This window comes from Terrapene carolina, unplaced genomic scaffold (assembly GCF_002925995.2).
Source record: "Terrapene carolina triunguis isolate 2854851 unplaced genomic scaffold, T_m_triunguis-2.0 Scaffold89, whole genome shotgun sequence".
NCBI classification, from domain to species: domain Eukaryota; kingdom Metazoa; phylum Chordata; order Testudines; family Emydidae; genus Terrapene; species Terrapene triunguis.
In genome coordinates, this window is record NW_020664440.1 from 28015799 (window position 1) to 28039247 (window position 23449).

At 55.9% G+C, this 23449-nt stretch overlaps 1 protein-coding gene across 1 annotated transcript in view; it reads right to left on the reverse strand.

Moving 5' to 3' along the window:
- The window catches only part of PACS1 (phosphofurin acidic cluster sorting protein 1), a 104310-nt gene that overhangs the window by 15119 nt on the left and 65742 nt on the right, over positions 1-23449 (reverse strand). The window contains exons 3-14 of the mRNA XM_029911174.1: positions 20343-20432; positions 17086-17211; positions 16651-16795; positions 12891-12982; positions 12187-12267; positions 10780-10839; positions 9662-9822; positions 6089-6182; positions 5043-5123; positions 4541-4656; positions 1603-1741; positions 732-836 (exon numbers count right to left, since the gene is read on the reverse strand). Coding sequence (XP_029767034.1) covers positions 732-836; positions 1603-1741; positions 4541-4656; positions 5043-5123; positions 6089-6182; positions 9662-9822; positions 10780-10839; positions 12187-12267; positions 12891-12982; positions 16651-16795; positions 17086-17211; positions 20343-20432 — 1290 coding nt within the window. The remainder of the gene's footprint in view (positions 1-731; positions 837-1602; positions 1742-4540; positions 4657-5042; positions 5124-6088; positions 6183-9661; positions 9823-10779; positions 10840-12186; positions 12268-12890; positions 12983-16650; positions 16796-17085; positions 17212-20342; positions 20433-23449) is intronic.

The window sequence follows — 23449 nt, forward strand, 5'->3', positions numbered from 1 at the left end:
TCAGAGGGTGCTGTGTACTCTGGGGGCGACTGTGCAGGGCAGGAGGACTGGGCCTCGAGAGGTGCTTGGTATTGCGGTGAGGAGGGCTGGCGAGGGACACGCAGAGACCCAGAGCCGTTGGATCACACGCTTGCCCTGGTCTGGACTGGGAAAGATCAGCATCCGCGCCAGAGCTTCCAGCCCACCTATAGCCACAGCTCGGGGAGACTCCATGCCAAGTCAAGGGGGATGCTCAGATGGGATTCAAACTCTGCCACCCAGTCACAGCAGCAGCATTAATGCTCACCTGTGGGGCAGCCAACCCAGCCCCTCCCCCTGGCATTTCCCATTCAGCCCCTGCCCCAGCTCAGCCCAGGCAATGCCCTGCACTCCCACTGCTCGCACAGACCGGAGGACCACCTAACAGGCTCCCCTGCCGGCACCGGCTCCCCACAGAGGCTGGCTCCAGGCGACGGCCCCTCTGTGGAGCAGCCAGTTCCACTCCCAGGGCAGCAGGGCTCCGAGGGCCCGGGTGACCCGAGCTGTCACTCAGTTTGCATTGGACAAGGCAGGCACTGTGATGGCAGCAGAGCCCAGAGACTGGCAGGAAGGGAGATAGGCCCCATCCCCTCGCTCAGGGCTGAGGCACGTCAACGGAAGACAGGGAAAGAGAGGGGCCTCATCTCCATGGGTCACTGCCACCCCTGCCCAGCAGCACCTGCAGGGTCCCGTCCCAGGGCCGGCCTCCCTACCTGGCCTTGCCAATCGGCCGCATTCACCAGGATGATGTTCTCGGGGAGGGCCGTGTCCGACACCAGGATCTGGTTCAGCTGGTCATAGACAATCTTGCGAGGAATCTGTTGGGGAGGGAGGGTGAGGGGAGGGCTAAGCCTTGGCAGGGCACAGGTGACACACACTGGGCTGGGCCAGAACCCTGGAGGTTCCCCTGGTGAGCTGCTGTTACCAGGAGCCCGGCCCTCGGCCTTTCCTTCAGCTCTGCATATCCAGCCACCTGCCACGAGGCCCCTGCCGCCCCCCAGCACAGCTGCGTTGGCAGGGAGAGGAGGGAAGGCGACTCCTGCAGGGGGAGTTCAGGGAGGGAGATCCATTAGCTCAACTAGAATGTGGCCAAGACATGGGAGCCAGCTCTGTTATACACAGTGCCTGGGATCTGTGCTGGCAGGACACAACGGTACAGATCATCTGGAAGATGGAAAGCTACAGCACAAAGCGTCCCCTAGTGCTGCGCTGGGGCACTGGAGCCAGGACTGACCCAAGGGAGAGTGCCCCCTACTGAGCACACACACCCCCTACTGAGCACACCCCCCCCGCAGCACTGCGCCCCCTAGTGCTGCACTGGAACCAGCACCGACCGAAGGGAGAGCACCCCGTACTGAGCATCCCCTCCACCCCCCGCAGCACTGCACCCCCAATGCCATTGCTTCAGTACAGTTAGAGAGAAGCTCCCCATTGATGTCGCTCATTGCAGCCCCTGGCTCTCCGTACAGGACTCCCAGGCAACCGACCGTGTTTGACTAGATCTGTGATGAGCTCCCAGCAGTAGGTGGCGCAGGCTGGGATCACCCCTCCATGGAGCAGTGCCTGGGGTTGCATTCACATCACCTGTGTGCTATGGCCCAGGTCCGGGGACCTCTCGCTGTCCGAGCTGTTGGTCCGTTCGCTCAGGGGCTTGGAGAGCTGTCTCTCCTTCAGCGGGGTGCTTCTCTTCTGCCGGGGCGTGTGCGCTGCACCTTCCATTTTGCTGCAGCAGACAAAGGACAGTGCTGTTGGCCTGGTTCCCTGGCATGGCACAGCATCCAACTGGGAGAGCAGGGTCCTTCCCCCATGCACCAGGGTCTCTCATTGCAGATACACACACAGGCCCGGCTCAGGTCTGAGCCACGCCCTGGGGCTCCTGTGAGCGTTTGCACCAGGACAACGCTTGTCCGCTGGCAAGGGAACAGAATGGCATGGCCAGGTGACGGGTTTCCTGGCACATTGTCAAGAGTGGGAGCTGAGCAACACTGCTGGGTACAACCAGGACTGGGTGGGCTGGTCAGACACAGAGCGAGCCCACGTACAGTCTGTAGACAGCACAGGCTGAGAGGGAACCCCAGGGGCGGGCTGTCCCCCCTCCTCTACCAGCAGATCCAAGGCGGGCTCCTAGCCAGGAAGGTGCCCACCCTTTGCCAAGGGTTCAGAGGGCTCTCTGCCACGATCCAGATTCCTCCAGCAATCCCAGAGCAGCAGAGGGGGCTGTGCTAGGTGCTGGGGCTCGATCCCCACAGGAATGCAGAGCCCGCCAATGGCTGACAGGTTTGGCATCTCTCCTGGAGCACCGAGACCCTGAAGGGGTGAGAACCATGCTGTGCAAGCCTTGGACATATGAGCTTACAAACCAAGACAACAAAGCAACATGGGGGGCGGGGGACCCAGAACATGGCCAGTTTAGAGCACAAAACTCCACGCTCCTGCCCACACCCCCCTCCCTCAGTAGGGCAAGACGGGCATGCTCTCCAGCCCAGACCCCTGTGGGATGAGGTTGGCATGCACACCAGCTTACACTCCCCCCCACAGAGCTGGGGATAGAACCCAGGAGTCCTGGCTCCCAGCCCCCCGGCTCTGACCCAGTAGACCCCACTCCCCTCCCAGAGCTGGGACACAACCTGGGAGTGCAGATCCCCAGTCCCCTGCTCTAACCATTAGACCCTGCCACTGCATTGCTAAGGGATATTTGCCAGTTCCCCCATTAGAGTGTGCCACTCCCCTGAAACGTGACCTTGGCTCAGATGGCCCCACCTTACTGCACAGGCCAGCTTGGGTACTGGAGGCCCAGCTCTTCCTTCACGGACTAGAATACAGTTTTAGTCCTTGCTCCTAGATTCAGACGTGTAAAGGCCAGAAGGGCTCGTTCTGATCGTACAGTCTGAGCTCCCCACCAGGGGCCAGCCCAGCCAGCTGATTTAGAGCTCCGTTAGTGCCCGAGAGCCAGCCCAGCTCCGGGGGAGGAGAGGTGGAATGTTATCCAGCTCATGCCCTCCCCGCCCCCAGAAGTTCAGACTCTCCCCTGCTGGAGGTGCGAGAGCCGGGGGCTCGCAGTGCTGGCAGGCAGGAAACCAGAGCTTTTTGCTTGTAAGCCTAGCAGCAGCGCTCCCAGGAGCCCGAGGACACAGCCCCCTCTGCTGCCACCTGACAGCAATTAAGCAAAGGCGTTAACTCCAGGACAAAGCAGCCTGGTGCTTTGCTCCAAGAAGGCGCTGCTCAGCGTCAGAGTGCAAGCAGCAGCTTCAGCACTATCAGGGAGACTAGGGGGCGGGATATTGATGGCTAAGCGCTTCCCACCCCCCCATAGCATCTGGGAGCGGGGCCGGCATGGCGAGCCTGCGTCACACACTGAAGATGCACTTTTGGCAAAGCAGGAGGCAGATGGGGCAGTTTTCCACTGGGAACAGAAAGGCCTTTGAACACACTAGGTATGTGGATCCAATCCTTCACTCAGTGCAGCTCCACTACGGCCCCACTGCCTTCACAGTGGGAGAAGCCTAGTACCCACGGGGGATGGGGGCCCCACACCACGCAGTCAAAGGTTCAAATCCAGCCACGATGAGATTGCCCACAGACCATCCAGTGCTGGGGGCTCAGAGCCACGAAGCATCACCACCCTCCCTGGCCTGGGATGGAACGGGCAATAACAGACCAGACCAGAAAACTGGCCAGGGGAAGATGCCTAATGCTGGGAACTGGATGCAAAATGCCACGCAGTCCTCTGAGCGCCCAACACCTGATATGGGGAAACTGAGGCGACATAGTGAGAACCACACATTCCAAGGGCAGAGCCAGAGTTGCAACCCAGGCCTCCTGACTCCTGCAACATCCCCTTTCTCTCTGGGAGGGTCTCAGGCAGTTCAGGTGCAACACACCAGGTTGTTCTGGCAGGGAATCTCAGCAGGGCTGTAACCAGCAGTTTGCTGTAAACCTCTCCAGTTCAGGGCCAACTCATTGGAGAGCACAAGGCAGGGGTTACCTCTGGGGGGCAAACCCCACTGATCCTGGTGATCTCGCCCCCCAGCCTGCCAGTGTGCGACATCAGTGACCTGTGACAAGCGAGGGATAGGTGCCCCCGGGGTTCTGGGGCTGGAGTGACAGTTCGAGTAAAGCCCACAGAGAGCCTGTGCTCAGGGAGAATTCAATAAACGAGTTCTATAAGAGAAAGCGAGTTCCACCAGCTGTGAGATCAAGGAGCCTCCTCCCTGGGTGACGAGCAGGATCTGAACCCCAACCCTGCAGAGTGCTGGGGAAAGGGGCCCGCCTGGGAATGGACAAGGAGGTGGAACCTGTCTATTAAGAGCTACATCAAGACAGGTCATGGAAGGGGAGCAGTGGTTGGTAGCTATCAGCCTGGCTAGGAGCCAACTCTCTAAAGGGGAAAGGGAAATGTCCTATTCTCTGCCCCCTGAGCCAGCCAAGCCCCCTGCCCTGGGCTGGCCTAGAACCAGTGCCCCCTAGAGGCAGTCACCTGCTGCCATGTCTCCCAACCCTGGTTTCAAAGCAGGCAGCTTACCTGGGTGATGCCATGCTCTGAAGCTCCCCCTTGCTGCTCTTCATGGGTGTCTTGACTTTTTCGGGGATGATTAACATGGTGCTGGAGTCTCCGAACGTGTCCTGTTCGCTTGCTTCCTACGGACACGGGGAGGGAACGAGGAGGCTCCAGAGCTCATTCTGGCGATCAACAGCTGGGGCCCTAATGGGCGACAATTCGCAGCCAAAAGCCACTGACTATGTCGTTCCAAGCAGCCACTGACTGTAGGTGCCAACTTGAGACAAGTTGGGCTCCACTGTCAGAGGGGCTGTGTCCCCCCATCCTGAGCTCAGCTTTGCGGCACTCTACACACTAGGCCATGCTGCCTCGAGGGGCAAACAGGCACCAGCGCAGGGTGTTACCTTGGGCATGTGAGCGCCCCCAAAAGGGAGAGGCCTGTACGTGCCACGTTCCCCTGGCTCCAGCTCCTAAGCCAGGCGGAGCACTGAAGGGAGAGTGGGGCAGCGCGGCTGGGGCATGTTACCAGGGTGTCTATTTCGCTGAGGCTGTCGTCCAGGTTTTTACTCCGCGAAGGTTTCAACTTGTCCCCGACGGCTGCGTCCATCTGAAAAAACAGCCAAGGGCAGAAGGATTGGGGAGTTACAGGTCTGGGGCAGCTGCGCTCGCCCCCCCCTCAGCCACCCCAGGGGCTGCTGCTCAGAGCCACTGGCCCAGCCGGGATCCCAACAGTGCTTCCCAGCTCATCCCCTGGAGTCCTGCCCCCTTGGCTGAGTGCTCCATCGAGACGGTGAAGCTCTTTGGGCAGGGTATGAAGGGCCAGGCCCACTCCGGGCATCTCCTGGCAGCACTGCCATTGTGCTGAGCAGGAACGCCTCACAGCCTCCTTGGGCTTCACTGCCCATCTGCCTGTGTCCACCGGCCGGCTCCTGGCTGACACTGGACTGGCGGCTCTCAGTGTTCGCACAGCACCTAGCGCACTGGGGTGCTGGGCCACGAGTGAGGGTACTGTGTGTTGGCGAATACAGATAATCAATGCTGATAAGTAGCAGCTTGGCCTTTTACAAACACTAGTGTTAGAAAACCCAGTTTGTATGTGCCGGGCTCTAGGGAAGCAAACTCTGCCTAGGAGCTGGGGAGCACCGCGGTGCCAGAGGGGAGACCCCACCGCCCTTCTGTGCACCAGAACTGCCTGGACTGAGGGAGGGTTGGGGGCAATTCCAAGGGGCCAGGATAGGTGCTGGCTAAGATTTTAGTGACTACAAGGCACAGGCAGCTGCCCCTTGCACTGACAGGCCGCACTGCTCTGCCTCGGCCACTGAGCCAGTCCCCAGGCCGAGCGGAACACAGCAGTTCAGCACTGCTCAGGGAGGAGCGGTCACCTGCCCGCGCCCAGCACTCTCGCAGCCACCTGGCTCCAGCAGAGAGCACAGATCCTGCGACTGCATTCACATGCATTGGAAGTCGAGGTCACGTACCAGCTGCGAATCACCAGCTCCGAATCACCTGGGCCTATGTCCAGCACCCCCCGCTGGAACACGGGACCCACTCCCTTCCTCTGCGATTACTCACCGGGCTGGTGGCATCTTTGCCCAGGCTCCCCTTGCTGTTAAGGCTTCCAATTTCTGTCTGGGAGCTGGACTGAGACATTCCCTCGAAGAAAGGCCTGGCAGGGAGAGATGCAGCGGGTCAGGGAACAAAGTGCTGCTGCAGACCCTGGCCCGGGGTGAGGAGAGGGTCAGAGGGATTCAAGCCTCATGGATGGCCTGTGCGAATCCCCAGCGTATTTCAGTGCCTACGGGCCGGCCTGCACGGTAGAAACTTTGGCTGATATTTGAAGCCCCCGTTTCCTCCCACGGTTTGCACTGCTCTGCAAGAGGCCCTCCAAACTGGCACAGGAGAGCACAGCAATGGGCGCTAGCGCAGGGCTCCCCGTCCCTTCCAGGTTCTCTGGCACTGTCTCAGCTACGGAGCATCGAACGCCCCAGCCTGGTTTGGAGCGACAGGCTCACCTTTCCCACAAGTACCTCTCTCCAGTGGCCTCTCCCACCCAGAGGCGTAGCGAGCGCCCTCCGTACCCTCCAACCGGAGGGGGCCCCGCAAGGAAGGGGGCCCCTAAAAGTGGCAAAATAAATACCGCATTCCAGTTTCTGCATTGTAAGGGGCCCCGCCCGGACATATGTTCGGAGGGGGCCACGTTCGGAGGGGGCCACATTCTTTGTTGCTACGGCCCTGCTCCCACTCCTGGAAATGCTGCAGGGCTGCCGGGCCCCCTCCTAGCTCCAAGCAGGGAAGGTTGGGGGCTGGGCAGACACACAGCAGGCCTCGTCTGCATGTGAAAGCTGAGACAGCGTCACTTACAGACCGAACTGAAACCGCTCCAGCTAGTCTGGTGCCAAAGGCCCTGTGGCTGCTGCAGCTCAAGTCGACTGGGAACAGGGTTAATTCAAACTGAGATCAGAGAGTGCCCGCATGGGGATTTGCACTGATCTCCCTGACACCATGCGAGTGTGTGCGCCGATCAGCCTCGCTCTGGTACCAGAGGGGCCTATGCCAGGTAAGCCTGAGTCCCGGGTCACCCACACAGCTGCAGCACCGTAATGACAGCTGATTTCACCCTGCAGGAGTCCAGTCAGCACAGAAGCCTGCAAGGCTGGTTTGGGCTAAGCCTGGCTTCTCTCTGTTCGACTCGCATCGGTCCATTTACTGGGAGCACTAACCCCATCGCACCAGTGTGAAACTGATATGAGTCCACACGCAAAAGCTGCAGCGATTTCCCACAACCCAGTGCGACGTCTGGGTATAGACAAGCCCCTGGGAATGGGTTACAGCTAAATCGCAACAAGGCCTTCTCTTACATCCAGGCGGCCTGGTGCCCTGACTTCCATTCACAGCTTCAGTCACACTGGTCCCCGGGAGAAACGTACACAGCCATCCGTCTCACACGCCTTCCCCAGGAGGCGGGGGAGCTGAGCTACAGAGAGGGGACGGGCGCAGCTGCCACGGCCCTCGGGTGGCAAGACTGGGGCAGGACAGAAGCAGGAGTCCCAGCACCTCATCCCCTGTTGTAGCCACTGTGTGGCCAAAAGCTTCTGCACAGTCAGCTACAGCTCAGTGCTCCTGCTCCGGTGTTTGAACCCTACCCAGCAAGTCCATGTCAAGCTCTGGCTCGCGGCAGCCCTAGGGAGCCACGTGGCGTCAGGGACGCAGTTCGGTCCAATCAGAACAAGGCTGGCTTTTAGGAGAGCAGCGGTGCTGTGCCCGGGCTGGATCAGAGCAGCGAGGGCCAGGGGAAGCGAGGGACATGAGGAGCTGCAGCGATGCTGAGAGCTGGGCAGTGCGGGGACAGCAAGCACCAGAGTCGGGGGGGGGGGGGGGGGGAGACCACGGGCTTGGGGGGGGGGGAGGGGGGAAGAGCGGGGGGGCTGGGGGGAGGGGTGTTATTGGTAGAGCTAGACTGGCAGCCCACACTTGCTTTGGGAAGGGGAGTGTGTGTGGAGGGGGGCTCAGATTGCTATCGGTGCCTGATTAGGCATGTGCGACGTTGGCCTTGGCTGTGACTCACACAGAATATGGCCCGCGATCTAAGGAGCCAGTTTTCCACAGCCGCTGACCAACCTGTGACTCCCAGCCCATTTGGCAATGCTGGAGAAGGGCCCCCATCCCCCTGCGATGGAACTGCACTCCCCACAGACCGCCATGTGGGTAAGGCACAGGGCTGGGAGTCAGGACTCCTGGATTCTCTTCCCAACTACGGGAAGTGATTGGGGTCCAGTGGGTTAGATCAGGGCGCAGCTGGCAATGAGGATTCCTGGGTTCTATCCCAGCTCTGGAAGGGGAGGGGAGTGGAGTCTAGTGGTTAGAGCTGATGTGCTGGGAGCCAGGACTCCTGGGCTCTGTTCCCAGGTCTGGGAGGGGAGGTGGGTCTAATGGTGAGAGCAAAGGAATGAGCTCCTTACTGGGGTCTGTGAAGCACCGTGACTGAAGCACCATCACTCTAGGCAGACGGCAGGAATCCTGCACGTCAGATGCTCTGCTCTGCTCAGGCTGTCTCTCAGAGTGCCCAGGAGCTCGCGAGGGCAGATGTGGTACGGGGCTCTGACTGGGGTGTCGAGGGGGGGACACCCACAGGAGAAGGGTCTGCAGCAGCAGTGGCTGGCATGCATGAGCAAAACAGGGCGAGAAACAACCTAGCTGAACAGATCACTCCTCTCATCCAGGCATCTCCAAGGGCTGCACAAATCCTAATTAATCCTCAATTCCCAGGGGACGGCGTGTGACACCAGTCTCAGCTGCAGGGAAAGAGACCTAGAGCATCAGCGCTCTGATTCCAGACTGGCTGGAAGCACTAATGGAGATCCCAGGTCTTCAGCCCATTTGGATAGTTTCCACGAGGCTTGTTGGATGGGGGGCTCTGAATGTGCAGTCGAGATGCTGGGCCCTTTTCCCCCTCTAGTGTCCGTAGCCAACATGCACCCTTACGTCACTGACACAGCGGCTGCTGTGCTCCACCCCAGAATTAGTTGCACTTCAGTGCAGCTGTTTCCTAAAGCACTGTAGAGACTTACACTGTCTCTCACGGAGAATTACAATCATCTTCAACCATCTCAGGGTCACCTTGTGCTCCCTTCCCCTTGTTGTCTAGTCTCATGGCTGGATTGTGAGCTCTGTAGGGCTGGGAGTGCATCTGTGTTACAGGTTCATACAGCACCCAGCACAATGGACCTGGGCCCTCAGGGAGCTACTACAGTGTAAATAACAACAGTGTTTCACAGACAGTCACGGAGCACTGTAGATACTTGCTGTGTCAGTGTCCTATGGGAAGAGACTCCCAGAGCCCTGACTCTTAGTCCCACAGCCCACACTATTAGTAGTATTACAAGAGTGCGTGGAGGCCCCAGCCAAGATCAGGACCCTGCTGTGCAAGATGCATGGCCCTGAGGAGCTCTCAGTCTAAACAGACGAGACAGAGAGAAGGTGGGAGGGGAAACTGAGGCACTGAGAAGGGAAGCGACTTGCCCGAGTTCACCCAGCAAGGCAGTGGCAGAGCTGGGAGCAGCTGCTGTGTCCCATGGCTCCCACCAGCCCAGGCACGCTCCCTGTTGCAGCTGTTGCTCACCGTGCTGCCCCACCTCCAGCACTCACTTGAGCTTGGGCTTGGGCGTGCTGAGGATGCTCTCCGTCTCCTCCATCTCTGGGCCACTGTCGCTGGGGTTGTACATCTCCAGGCTGTCGTACAGCTCGTCCAGGTCCTCCTCCACCTCTCGGATCTGCTCCCTGGAGACGTGCTCCAGGCCAAAGCCAACCTGTGGGCAGGAGACTCCAGGCTAGACGGGGGGCCAGGCAACCCAGAGCAGAGACTGCGTATTTTGTGGAAGCCCACGGGAGCGAGTGCTGGAAGAAGCCTCAAGGACCTCCTCCTGCTCTTGGCTCTCCCTCTCCAGCCAATGGCATGTCAAGGGTCTAACACCCCACCAATCATCTGTCAGTCTGACATCTCCCAGAGAACATGGAGAGTCACCCACAGAGCAATGCCCCGGCCAGTCCCGGATCTCGTGTCAGAGAGCGGCTATCACCGGAGGTTCAGGGAAAGTTACAAGAAACCTCCGAGGCAGATGACAGACTACACTCTCTCTCGCAGGCATGTCTAACACCCAGCTCATGGCTGCTTTAGCCCATGAAGCAGGTGGAGCCCCTACTTAGTCTCATTCACCTCCTGATCCTTTGGTTGTTAGAAGGGTGGAGGGGAGTGGGGTCTAGTGGTCAGAATACAGGGGCTAGAATTCAGGACTCCAGGGTTCTATCCAAGCTCTAAGACAAATGGGGTCCAGTGGCTGGAGCTGGGGGTAACTGGTAACAGAGGTCAGTCTGCCAGAAGGGGAGTGAGGGAGGGAGAGGTGGGCACCTGGAGGGAGGTGGTCTGGTGATTAGAGCAGGGGATTGAGAACCTGGCACAGAGGTGATGTGATTTGCCATGAATGACTCAGTGGAGGAGCTAGGACAGAACCCAGAAGTCCTGGCTCCCAGTCCTGCTCTAGCCACTAGACCCCACTCCCCTCCCTTCCAACAACAAAAACGAGACGAATTCATTGAAGGACTTGAGCTCTGAGCTCACACTGCCATTCATTTGGAGGCGGGAGGAGCAGCGATGAGGGATGCATTTCACCTGATCTGGATCACAGCCCATCCAGCACTCCAACTACCAACAAGAGACCACTGAAATAGCAAAGGCATTTGCAACAAGACGGAAGGGCTGCACCTACCTCGTCCGACACCTTGAACCTCTTCAGTAACGCCACAAACTTCTGCTTTATATTTGGCTGCTGTGAAGAAATGGTGCCATTGACTCGTTACAGTGACACCAAGAAAGGGAACAGGAATCGGGGGCCCCAATGAGGGGGCGCAAGCCTTTGCCGTAGGTGCGACTGAGGGGTCAACGGAAGGAGACTATCACATCACCCCACAGATCATCCCAGTTACCCTAATCAGGGGTTCTCAGGACAAATTTTTTGGTGGCCTCAGAGTGTGGCCACCAACTCTTGCTGGTGGCCGCTTTCACACTTTTTCCTAAAATACTTCATTAATTTTAGGAAAAACAAATAAATATGCACACATACACGGCCAAGTCATTGTCATTTATTGCTAGCTAGTAAGACCGTTGTGAAAAGTGATATTAACAAACATACAAGTATCACTTTTCACAGCAGACTTACTCGGCCCTGGCAAGCCTGGGGACAAATTAAGCCCTGGATGGGGGGTCAGGGGAGGCAGCAGCGGGGTAGAGCCTGAAGCCCCACTGCCAGAGCCTGGAGCCCTGCTGCCAGAGCCTTCCACCTCACCACCCCAAGGCTGAAGCCCAAAGCCTGAGCCCCACCGTCCCTGGGAAGGTGGGGAACTCACTGGGTGCCACTGTGGCCGTAGTTAGTTGAGAAACGCTGCCCTGAGTGACGGTTCAAAGTCCACTAGAGTTTCCAAACCTGATGCAGGGTTGGATGCAGGGAACATGCAGAGTGCAGCACAGCGCTCCCTAGCACCATGCTGATGCACTGGGGTTAGCACCAATCCAGAGGGGAGCACTCCTCCTCCCGAGTCACCCACACGTTTCCATGCTGCACCTCTGGCTCATCCTCCAGAGGTCTAGCCCAGAGCACGCCTGCTTAGCTTGCAAACCAGCCAAGCTCACTGCACGAGATGGCGAAGCTGAAAGCATGTATAGCACCTACATGCAGCTCAGAGGCTGTCATCACAGCTAGGTGTTAAAGGAGAGGCATGCAAGCAGCTCTTGTAGCTGCCTTCTGAGCAGGGCACGGTGAGAGGCAGCATTACTGCAGGCCAGTCCCTAGAGACAGGGCAAAGCTTCCCAGCCACAGCTGAGGTCAAACAGCCACGCCTAGATGAGTGACAGTGTGGTGGAAAGGGGACAACCTGACAGCTCTGGAGATTGCAGCTGCGTAGCTCCCCCCACCCCCCAGCAGCGTGTCTGAATCTGCTGAGCAGCGGTCACTTCGAGAGGCGAATGGCTCCTTCTGCCCCATCCCAAGTCCCAGAGCCCTCCAGTCTCCCCGGAAGCTGCTTATGACCAGTTCAGAGACCCTCTTGGCACGAGGCCTCACACCAGACTGGAGCCAGAAGGCGGCCGGCCAGTCAGAGCACCCTCAGAACACACTCACCCGAGTGACCGCCGAGGCCGAGGCCAGTTTCCTCCTCGTTTTCTTCACCTTCCGGAGATCCTCGTCTTCGTAAAACAAGTCCTTGTGGGGCGGGGGAGACAGCACATTCAGAGAACGAATACCCCCAGGCCCTGGGGCTATGGGAGCCTGGCCACACTGCCACAGCTAGCTCTCTTAACCAGTATCTCCCTAGTCCTTGGGGCGCAGCAGCCCAGCTCCAGGCAGGTACAGTTCCACGTAGGCTGCCTCTAGCAGAAGCCCAGTCATAGGTGACTACTTGGGGCAGCCAGCCAAGGGATCAGTGGCCTGGAGTCCACAGTCCTCAGCTAGATCCCAAAGGGGGATGCTCACAGAGCCAACTCCCAGCCTGGCTTGCTCAGCACCACCTCTCGCTCCTTTTGCCCCCTGGAGGTGCAGGCTGGAAGGGGGAGCCACTTGGCATCTTTTTCCGAGCTCGCTGGGGGCACTCTTCTCTGCCTTGATTCAGCCACTGAAGTACGCTGGGCTGGGGAGGATTAAAGGCAGAAACCAGGTGAAAACCCCGCACTGAGGAGAGATCGGGACTGGAGGAAAGCCTGAACCCATGGAAAGAGGGGTTTGCAAATGGAGGCAGCCAGGCCCAGCCAGCCTATTGCTTGGTAATGCCTTGCAATGGAGCTCTGCCCTGAGCGGGCAGCAGACTGGGAAGGGGGGTGGGGAGTTACCTGTCCATGTAGGGGATCGTCGCTGCCCTCCTGCTCCGAGGAGAAGCTCTCCTCCTCCTCTTCCGAGTAGTTGTCGATGTCGGGGGACCGATCTGGAAGACACAGCTGGGGTTAGGCTGGAAGTCCAGCTCGGGAGCTTAGCGCTGTCAGCGGGATTCACATAAGGTCCAGGACACCACACATAACAGTCTGGCAGGTCAGAGGGTGCTCTGCAGTGCAGACTGGTCCTCCAGCGCGGTGCAGTCCAGCCAGGGCCCTAGTCTCTGTATAGCCTGGCCTTTATTACAGATGGGATAGCAGGCAGCCGGCACTGGGCCTCTCCACCATCAGACAAGCACACCCCTTCTCCAGTGGAAAGTACCACACGGCCATATGTAGCCACAGAGCGGGCAGGACTCGGTTTTAAGGGTGATCCAAAAGAGAAGCTTGTGTCCTTTTTTGGTCATGCACAGTATAGAGAGAGGCTTTCGTGGCTTGGCTTCCCATTAGAAATTCAGACCTTGTCTACCCTCGAAGGTTCTGTGGGTGACTGGAGAGCTAGGAGGGCTCCGGCACCCCGGGACCCACCGAGGCAGGTCTGCTTGAGAAGGCCTTTGATGCAGACTCTTTCGAAAGCTGGGTTGTGCTGCAGTAGTGCCTGGATGCCCTGCTGTGCTGGGGGGTGGCACAGACACCGGGGGAGCTAGGACCCAAAGGACTCATGATCTAATCAGGCAAGAGGCTGAAGGAAAGCTGGATTAGTGACCCGGCTGGGGAGATGGGGAAACCAAGGCTCCAAGGGACGGGTCACATTTGAGTGGCTTAGATTCATAGACTGTAAGAGCAGAAGGGACCATTGTGGTCATCTAGTCTGAGCTCCTGCATAGCCCAGGCCTCAGGGCTTCCCTGCACTAACGCCTGGCTGAACCTTGGTTTAAGAAGTACCAGCGACGGAGAATCCAACACAGCCAGTGGCAAGTTGTTCCAATGCTTAATTACCCTCCCTATGAAAAATTCATGCCTTATTTCTCGTCTGAATTCATCTAGTTTCAATTTCCAGCCACTGGCTCTTGTTAGACCTTTGTCTGCCAGACTGAAGGGCCCATTAGCCAATTTCTGTTCCCTGTGTGGGTGCTTACAGACCAAGTCACCCCTGAACCTTCCCTTTATTAAGCTAAATAGCTTGAGCTCCTGGAGACATGTATCCCCATCCTTTAATTCGGAGCGTAAGGCCTTCCTTCCATGGTGACTCGGGCACTTCGGCACCTAAATTCCAGCGACTTTCAATGAGACTCAAGCTCCTAAGTTGTGTTTGAAAATGGGACTTAGGCATGGTTACCCTCAGGGACTTGCCCAAGGTGGCCCAGGGAGTCAAACCCAGGTCTCTTAGGCAAGTGCTGAGCCACCAGGACAGCCTTCCACTGGATGAACAGCTGGTAGAAAATAAAGTCTGTTGAAGATTCAAACCCCGGCCCACCCCTTCATTTAAGGGATGAGAAAGCTCCCAGGCAACTTCTCTGGAGTCTCCAATCCACAGGGAAGAGCCATTCCTGATACATCTAAGGTAAACACAAAATAATCCTTTCAAACACCTTAAAGGAGCAAAAAAACTAGCACATGCCCAGTCGATCCTCCTCTGCCCCTCTCCTTCAGTCGTGCCCAAAGACAACATCCCCATGGCCCATAGCAGCCCATAGTCCTTCTGATCGCAGCCCTGCCTGCATCCAATGACTGGAGAACAGTCGCCCCGTGCAGGGTGTGGAGAAGTGTGGAATATGGAGCCGGCCCAACATCTGAGATGAGCTGGCCGTGGACTGACTGATGAACTTGGGAACTGTGCGGATTACTGGGATGCAAACAGCTCCCAGCGCTCCCTTTGGGACCATCTGGTATTTCCTGTCATTTGACAGACAGTTGTTTGTATCTGGTTAGATTCTTTTGGGGATGGGCAGTCGTCCTTGGACACTATTAAAATAAAATCATTGCTTAAATTCCCACTCAAGGACAAAGATCAGCTGGTGCTGGAGTTTGAGAGAGAGAGAGAGAGAGAGAGAGAATTTCATGGCTCACGATATTTACATTCCTGTTTCCTCACGGAATCTAGCAGAGTGGAACCACCTCTCCCTTTACAGCAACAACCCTGGACCCCTCTTTAGTGCCTTTCATTGGAGGATCTCAAAGCACTTTACAAGCATTAACACACACACACACACACACACACACACACTTACTTCCTAGAAGATAGGGCCAAGGGGCATGGCACACACACCATATACACACTGGGGGGATGTCTCCACTAATATGCTCAGCAGCTAAATAGTTAACCATATTGACACGTACATTGCCATCAGTATGCTTCAGAGTTAACACCCTGTTGAGATAAATTAGGTTCTATTTGACGATGCTTGTTTCAGGCTGCCTGCAGACTCAGGCAGACACTACTACATCCCTCACATGTGGAGGGTTTACTTAGCAACCATAAGAGCTGCAGAGATTTGTTTTTAATGAAAGCTAGATAAAGAAGTACAATTCTGTGGCAAGGACTAGATTCTGCCACCACAGAGGAAGTTAGGCTCGGTCTATGAGAGACCTGGACTGATTTCTATTTGCCTCAAGATGCCAGACAGGAAAGGGTGCAGATTTCCAGATCAAGAGGTGTCCCGCCCCCGGTCAAAGTGCCCAGCTGCCTTCCCTTGTCAGGTCACGGAGTTGCTGGTAATAAACCCAAATATTAAAATAAATCCAACACAGAGTCTGAATCTCCATCAGTTTCCCTGGCAACCAGATTTACTGCCTAGGCAGCCATCCACGACAGTATCATAAACGGAAGGATTCCAAGACACAGGGCTAAATATAGCCATGTTGGAAGGAATTAGCCTCCACTATCCAAACAAGATCTGATGCGAATGGACGTGGTGGAACTGGGCCCTGAGCAGGGTTTTGCCTTCACTTCTGCAGATTAGACACATTAAAACCCGAGGCCAAATCGCCCTACAGGTAACCAAGAAGGGGCTGATACCCAGCCGGCTGCTGCTCGCACCTGGGCTGTGTCACAGAAGCACCAGGAACACGTGTAGCTGCGCAGGGATAGAATGTAGCTGAAGAGGCTCCATGTGCTTTCTAAGGCACTGCCTCCAACCATGCATACAAGAGACTAGCAGAGCTATACAATGCAGAATGGAACCAGCAGGCATGTGGCTTTTACAGCTGGTAGGTTTCAGGGACCAAGAAAAATCTCTTCTGCTTCTGAGACGTTAGTCAAGTTGAGTCTCTGGAGAAAAGTGTTTTTGCCACAGTGTGGAAATGCAGCTCCCTCTGGGGAGGAATGTGTAGCCACACTCTACAACAGCTCAGGACAAGAAGGAAAGAATTTTCAGTCCCAGGGAAAAGGCAGAGCGGGGAGGGAATTTAGGGAGGTGGAACATAATTCCCCCTAGTGGAGTTTGGCCAGGACACTGGTCCAACACCCCAGTTCTAGCAAGTGACTCACTCAGGAACTTTAATGACCAAGTCAGGACACTGGTTCTGTTTCATCTGAAGGAGGCACCACCTCCAGCACAGCGTCCCCTGCCAGCGAGCCACTCACCTCTCTCCCAGCAGGGAGGGAGGGGGGCACATGCCCAATGGAGAGGATCGAAAACACCTGCAGCTCACTGTGCCAACTGAGTATTACCGAGCTGTGCACCTGCCTAGTGATGCTGGCTCCAGGGCAGCCAATGAGCTTCTCCTCTGGATCCCCCACGCCCAAGCCCCCCTCACCCCAAACTAGTCCCCTCCTTACCGGACAGTTTTGACTTGAGCCCTTCGTGGTCGATTGGCTGGCTGGACAGAGAGTAGATTTTAATCTCAGCAACGGGCACAGATACGTCCTTCACGTTACTGTGGAGTCCAAGCACCAGAGCTCCTTCACTGGGGTGCTGCATGACCTGGGCAGGGGAGACAACACGCAGCATGTACTCCCCGTGGGAGGCTGCTGAGAATACCGAGCCAGTCACCCGCACCGAGCCCATGGCCCCGCATGGGCCAAGCAAGGAGGACCCAAGCTGACATAGGACTGAGACAGCTCAGCTGCTCTAGGTGTCTCTGGCTAGGTCCCACCCCTGAGCCCAGCCTAGGCACACAGCACTCTGCCTCTGTCTGAGCTGAAGGGGGGAGAGGTTACATTTAATCACTTCTTCCCCATGGCCGTACCTGGCGCCTCCCTCCTCCTCCTCACCTCAGCCATGTTGATGAGCCCAACAGCCAGAGTCTTGTAGCCCAGGATGGTCCGGTTTTTGTATCTCTTCCTTCTCTGCAGCATGATCTGCAGTTTGTTGGCATCTCGCTTCAGGAAGTGGGGATACTGCAAGGGCAAGTGACAGTCAAGAGAGCAGCAACGACAGGGGGCCCCGCGAGAGCCCGGTATGTTTGGGGTTCCATGTGGCCCAGTGTGAAGGTGTGGGGGGCAAAGATCTGTCTGGGGGCTCCCATGTGGGTACTCAGGAAGGCTGCTAAAAACCCCATATCCAGCACTGCTAGAGAGAGACTCTCCCAACGCACATCACAGGCTGATGGTGAGTGCGGGCACACTGCTGAAGACCGGTCTAGCGGACCCTTGCTCGCCTAGGCTGGCAGGGAGCCAGGAGGAAGCGCGGTGCCCTGCTTACAGTGGACACGCAGAGGGTGGTCGATACATTCCACGGCTTCCACTGGAGGAAGAGCGGTCAGGTCATGGAGAGCCTCTGAGGCTCAGGAGAAGGCTTGTTATCGGCCAAGCTACGATGATGATCACATCTCACGTTTCCAGGGGTTCAGAGGAGAGCTGTGGTGCTCAGGGAGGCATCCCCCCATCCCGTCCCTCCTCCATGGACAGCACTGGGCAGCAAAGCCTAACGTATCTTCCTCCCAGGCACCAAATAGCAGCTCCCACCTTAGGCACAGTGCTTGGTCTGACCAGTAAAGGCAGGCGGCCAGGCTACATGGGCTGGTGCTCGGAGCTGGTATGACAAAGCCATGGAAGACCCCGTCCACACCTGTTTGGTGATAAGCCCCCTGGTGGGATCCAGATTGCATGGTGAGCAGCAGCCAAGGCTCCACAAGACCAGAAAGCGCACACATTTACAATGCTCAGCGCTCCTAACTGTCCGTCCTGGGAAGCAGGGATTTCTGCAGCACAGCGGACAGTCAGGCACAGAGGGTGAGCTGTTCTGTCTGGAGGCAGGATGGCTGCAGCTCCACTGGCAGGAGAAAGAGGATGGGAAAATCTCACGCCACTACCTGCATGAGTAACGTGAGCAGAAGTGTCTTCTCTGGAAACAACCCCGGCTAGGTTTGCAGACAGTAACTAGCACTGCGCAGGGAGACCAAGCAAAGAGAGGAGGAATAACGTTCTGCCCTCCTGTCGTGTCTTCCTCCAGGAATCCAAGTGCTTTGCAAACTTTAAGCCTCCTCTCTCTTTGGGAGGCAGGTAAGTTATTCCCATCTCACACGTGGCAAAATGGCAGCACTGAAAGATGACATTTTCAAAAGCACCGAAGTGATTAAGGAGCCTAAATCCAACGGAGTCGGATTTGGGCTCCTAAATCACTGCTGAAAAGGGGTCATTAGAGCTGCATTTTTAAAAGTGCCAGTGATTTTACCCTTTAGCCAAGGACAAACTGAAGGAATAGCAGAGCTAGGACTAGAACCCAGGACTGCTGGATTTCAGTCCCTGCTCTGCCCCTTAGCTCACACTCCCGCCCAAAAACCAAGAACAGTACCCAGGAGTCCTGCCTGACAGTTCCCTGCCTTCCCACGCCTTCCACTGGTTATGCCTTCTTCCTGAAAGAAACCAAGTTAATTTCAAGAAGTGTCTGGAAGCCAGCTGTTGAAAGAGGCAGTGTTCTGGCTCGCCATTCTGAGCATACCGCAGCTTCCAAAAGCCGCTACACCAGAGAGGCTTTAAGGAAGGGATCAGACAGGTCATGAACACCTTGAAATAATCCAGGATGACAAATGTGCTATGCTCAATGTCTGAGCACAACACACAGCTCCAGGACACACAGCCCAGGGCAGTACTTTATATTCACTGGCAAATGAGGTGTGGCAAAAGCTTCATTGCCATTTTGAGTCTGTATTTTGGAAAAACAAAGGGAAGATACAGTGTCCCTAATGAGAAATAACAAGGCCCTTTCTATGCCACTCTCTTGGGTGAGTGCAGGGAAGAAAGGGACATTCAGAACTACTCCAAGGACCTGTCCCAGGCCAGGACTGCCTGCAAACACTTCCAATTGCTAAAAGAGATGGAAACTGCCAAAGGATGTCGTTGCAACTGTTTAATTAATCAATTCTTATTACTGCCCACTGTGCATTTTCCTGCAGGATTAAAATCATTTGGAAATCCTTTTATGCTGTATTATAAGCAACACTTGGGTGTATTTAAAGAGGGCAAAAAACTGGGGATGTGGGGGAAACTAGTCTGCTTTGTGCATGTCACTCAGCTTAAGAAGTTATAGTAGGCTGGTCAGTTTCACTCTGTGATCATATACTCTGGCTCATATACTCTAGGGATGCCTGTCAGTTCCCCACATGAAAGGGGAAGGGTCACATGTCAAAAAGATACAAAGCGTATCAGGAAAACACAAGAATCCCATGGTACAAGGCTGACATTTGGGGCCTACTTCTCTGCTGCCAAGATCTTACAAAGGTGGAGGGAGTTGTCAAAGGGGCAGCAAGGACGAAACATGGCAAGCTGCGTGGAAAGCACAGCTGTAAGCCACTGATTTTTGGCATTGCTGCCTCACTCAATCTAGGTACTTGTACGGTCCCAGCACTAGAGTATCTGAACCCTCCATCATTAATGGCATGGCAGGGTTGCCTACAATACCACGGGAATGGACTCTATGACCCAGGAAGTTCAGTTCAATCCTGCCCGTTCCTAAGAATGCTCCCATTTTACAGATGGGGAAACTAAGGTATAGAGAAAGAAACCAGGTGTTATTAAGTGCAATTGTGCCTGTTCAGCTTGCCACTTCCAAGAGCTTTGTAGCCCTGTGGGCATTAAGGACTCTGGAAGGCCTCTCTAGCCAAGAGTAGAGGCTGTCTGAGCTGCTGAGAGACTCCAATTGTAATTCAAAGTTTCTCTCTAAAAACCAACTCAGGCTGTGTCTACACTACCGCAGTAAATCAACCTACGCTATGCAACTCCAGCTATGTGAATAATGTAACTGGAGTCGACGTACCTTAGGTCGAGTTACCGCGGGATCGTCAACTTACCTTACTCTTCTAGTACAGGGGTTGACTGGAGAGCGATCTGCAGTCGATTTGGCAGGTCTTTACTAGACCCGCTAAATCGACCGCCGGTGGATCGATCTCAGAGTGTGGATCCCCGCTGTAGCGTAGACCTGCCCTCAGGTATATTGGAAGAGACATAACAAGCTGGTGCCACACGGGAGTTCCACCTGTCAAGGAAAAGGCCTCTCCAGTTCAGTGCCCCCTACGGCTGCACACGCTCACCTGTAGCGAGAAGGTCAGCTGAAGCTCTGTTTCTACAAGTCCGCTGACCGGCAGGACAATCTCATTGGATCTCAGGATCCTCTTTGAGCCCTGTAACCAACACAGAGTGGGCAGTGTTACATGTTCACCTGCGTTCAGGATCAGGACAGGCAGAGAGTAGTGCCCAAATCAGCACCAGCAGGGCAACCTTGCCCAGCAGTGCCTCCCATCAACCTGCGCCAACCCCACCCTGGAAGGCCCAACTACAGGGAGAGAAGCTATCGCAGCCTCCCGCTCACGCTGATCCTTGGCCACAGCTGTGAAGGGGGCTTGGGGGCAAGGACAGGATTGAAATCCACCCTTCATCTTCTGTCCCAGAGGCTGCTCTCCAACGCACTGCCTGGCAGATCTCCAAAGGAAGCGCCAACACCACACCTGCACGTGCTCTGTAAGAAGCAGGCATTTCCCTGCTGCTGTTTCACTTTCAGCACCACTTTAAATCCCCCCATTACCGAGCTCTGGATCCAGCAGCAGCCAGAGAGCTCCTGGAGACAGACCCAGACATAAGAAGTGCTCGTGCTGTGGGAATAACATTGGCATTTTCCAAGTGCCTGTCATCTGAGATCTCCTAGCACTTACCCAGCCCCCTACCCCCACAGCATCTGGGCACCTCAACAATCTTTACTGGGAGTTAGGGAAGGATTATCTCTGCTGTCCAAATGGGGAACTGAGGCACAGAGGCCCAAGGTCACACATGCAGTCTGTCGGAGCAGGGAATTGAGTCCAGGTCTCCCAGTCCCATGCTAGCACCCCGACCACCAGAGCAGCCCTTCTCCTCCAGTCTCAAAGCTGCTTAGACACATGAAGGCTCTGGGGATTCTCCCCGTTCCCAGCAGAGGGGGAGTCACACACTACAGTGGCAGAGCCAGGAATAATACCCAGTATCTCCTGCTCTAGCCACTCCTCCCAGAGCACACAGACCCACTGGGTGGCAGAGCCTCGCCTTTAAAGCCCCGGCGTTACTATGCCCACAGGAATCCCGACTCCAACCGCTCCCTGCTCTTACCGCAGACAGTGGAAGACTTTGGGTACATGTGGCATGTCCCCCTCTGGGAGCTGATCCACACAGCAAAATAGACTCTTACCCCTAGCAGAGAAAGACCGCACGAGAGCCAATGGCTGAAAGCTGAAGCCAGAAAAATTCAAACTGAAACAAGGCACAAAGATTTAACAGTGCGAGTGATTAACCATCAGCACAAACTGCCAAGGGAAGGGGGGGTGGAGCGGGGGATTCCCCATCTCTCAGTGTCTCCAAATCCAGCCTGGCTGTCTTTCATCAAACACACGCGTCTGGGCTCAGTGCAGGGGGAACGGGTTCTCTGGCCTGGGCCATCCAGGAGGTCAGACCAGATGATTAGGGCCCTACCAAATTCACGGCCACGAAAAATGCGCCACGGACTGTGAAATCTGGTCTCCCACCGTGAAATCTGGTCTTTTGTTGCTTTTACCCTATACTATACAGATTTCACAGGGGAGACCAGCGTTTCTCAAATTGGGGGTCCTGACATAAAAGGGAATTGCAGGGGGTTGGCAAGGTTATTTTAGGGACAGTTGCCACCCTTACTGCCTTCAGAGCTGGGCGGCAGGAGAGCGGTGGTTGTTGGCCGGGCGCCCAGCTCTGAAGGCAGCGCCCTGCCAGCAGCAGCGCAGAAGTAAGGGTGGCAATGCCGTACCATGCCACCCTTACTTCTGCGCTGCTCCTGATGGCAGCTCTGCCTTCAGAGCCAGGCTTCTGGCCAGCAGCCGCCACTCTGCTGCCCAGCTCTGAAGGCAGCACTTCCGCCTGCAGCAGCGCAGAAGTAAGGGTAGCAAGTACCGCAAACCTCCCTACAATAACCTTGTGACACCCCACCCCCCACAACTCCTTTTTGGGTCAGGATCCCATCAATTACAACACCGTGAAATTTCAGATTTAAATAGGTGAAATCACAAATTTTACAATTTTAAAAATCCTATGACCGTGAAATTGACCAAAATGGACTGCGAATTTGGTAGGGCCCTATAGATGATCTAATGGGCCCTTCCGGCCTTCCCATCTCTGAATCCCCTATCAGCTTATATGGTTACAGCTTTAGCTTTAGTGTTAGAGGCCTGTGCTTTTGTTGCAGAGGGTTACAGGATCTATCCCCGCTGATGACCTGTAGTGGGAGTCGGGACAATGCTGCCTAAAATGAGCAACAATAGGAGCTCCCAGACTCATTGGACCCACAGCCCGTCTAGCTCAGAACCCCACCTCTGAGAGTGGCCAGCACCAGGTGCTGCAAAGACAGATGCACAAACCCTGCAGCAGGCAGGCAGTGCCAACCAAATCTGAGATAGTGCTTGTGAGCTGAGCAGAGGGGCCCTTAGGTGAGGCCCTCCAAGTGCTGTCTAGATGTTCAAGGCCTTGCTCATCAAAGAAAGTCCTGAGTGGAGACTCACCACGCACCTCGCATCTCACCAGGCACCCGCACATTTGGCAGCCTTGTCAGACCTCAGCTGACACCCTTAGACTGAGAGGAAAGTGCACTGAGTTGCAAACCAGGAGACCATGAGTTTGAGGCTTGCCGCTTCCATGGACTGCTGTTAATATTTCTGCAGGCTGCCTATACTGCTATCTGGGAAAGAGAAGCCAGGTCTCTAATAGGACAGACCCAGATCTTGTCCCCCTGAGCCACGTGGCTTTTCAGAGTGAATATGCCAGGTGTGGGCTCTTGGCTTTGCTGTCAGGAACCACCGCTCAAGCCATCAGACCCCACACTGCACCCAGAGCCAGGAATCCCCATACCCACAGTGCTTCCTCACTGAGGGTAGGCAGGATTTGCATCAAATTCACACAAACATTTTCAAGTGGAGGTTTACACTTATATGCTAATTAGCTCATTAAATAATTTGCATGTGTATCCCACAAGAGCATGGCCCCAGACTCGGTAGTGATGCGAGTGCCTGAGGTCAGAGTTCCTCTGAAAGTTCTTCACTGGCTCTCGAAGGCAGCGGTGTTGTGGGGGAAGTGCAACTCGGCCCCTGGCACTTGCAATCAAATGCAAGCTACTGCGCTCCCTCCCCCGACTCGCTGCGTGCTGTGATCC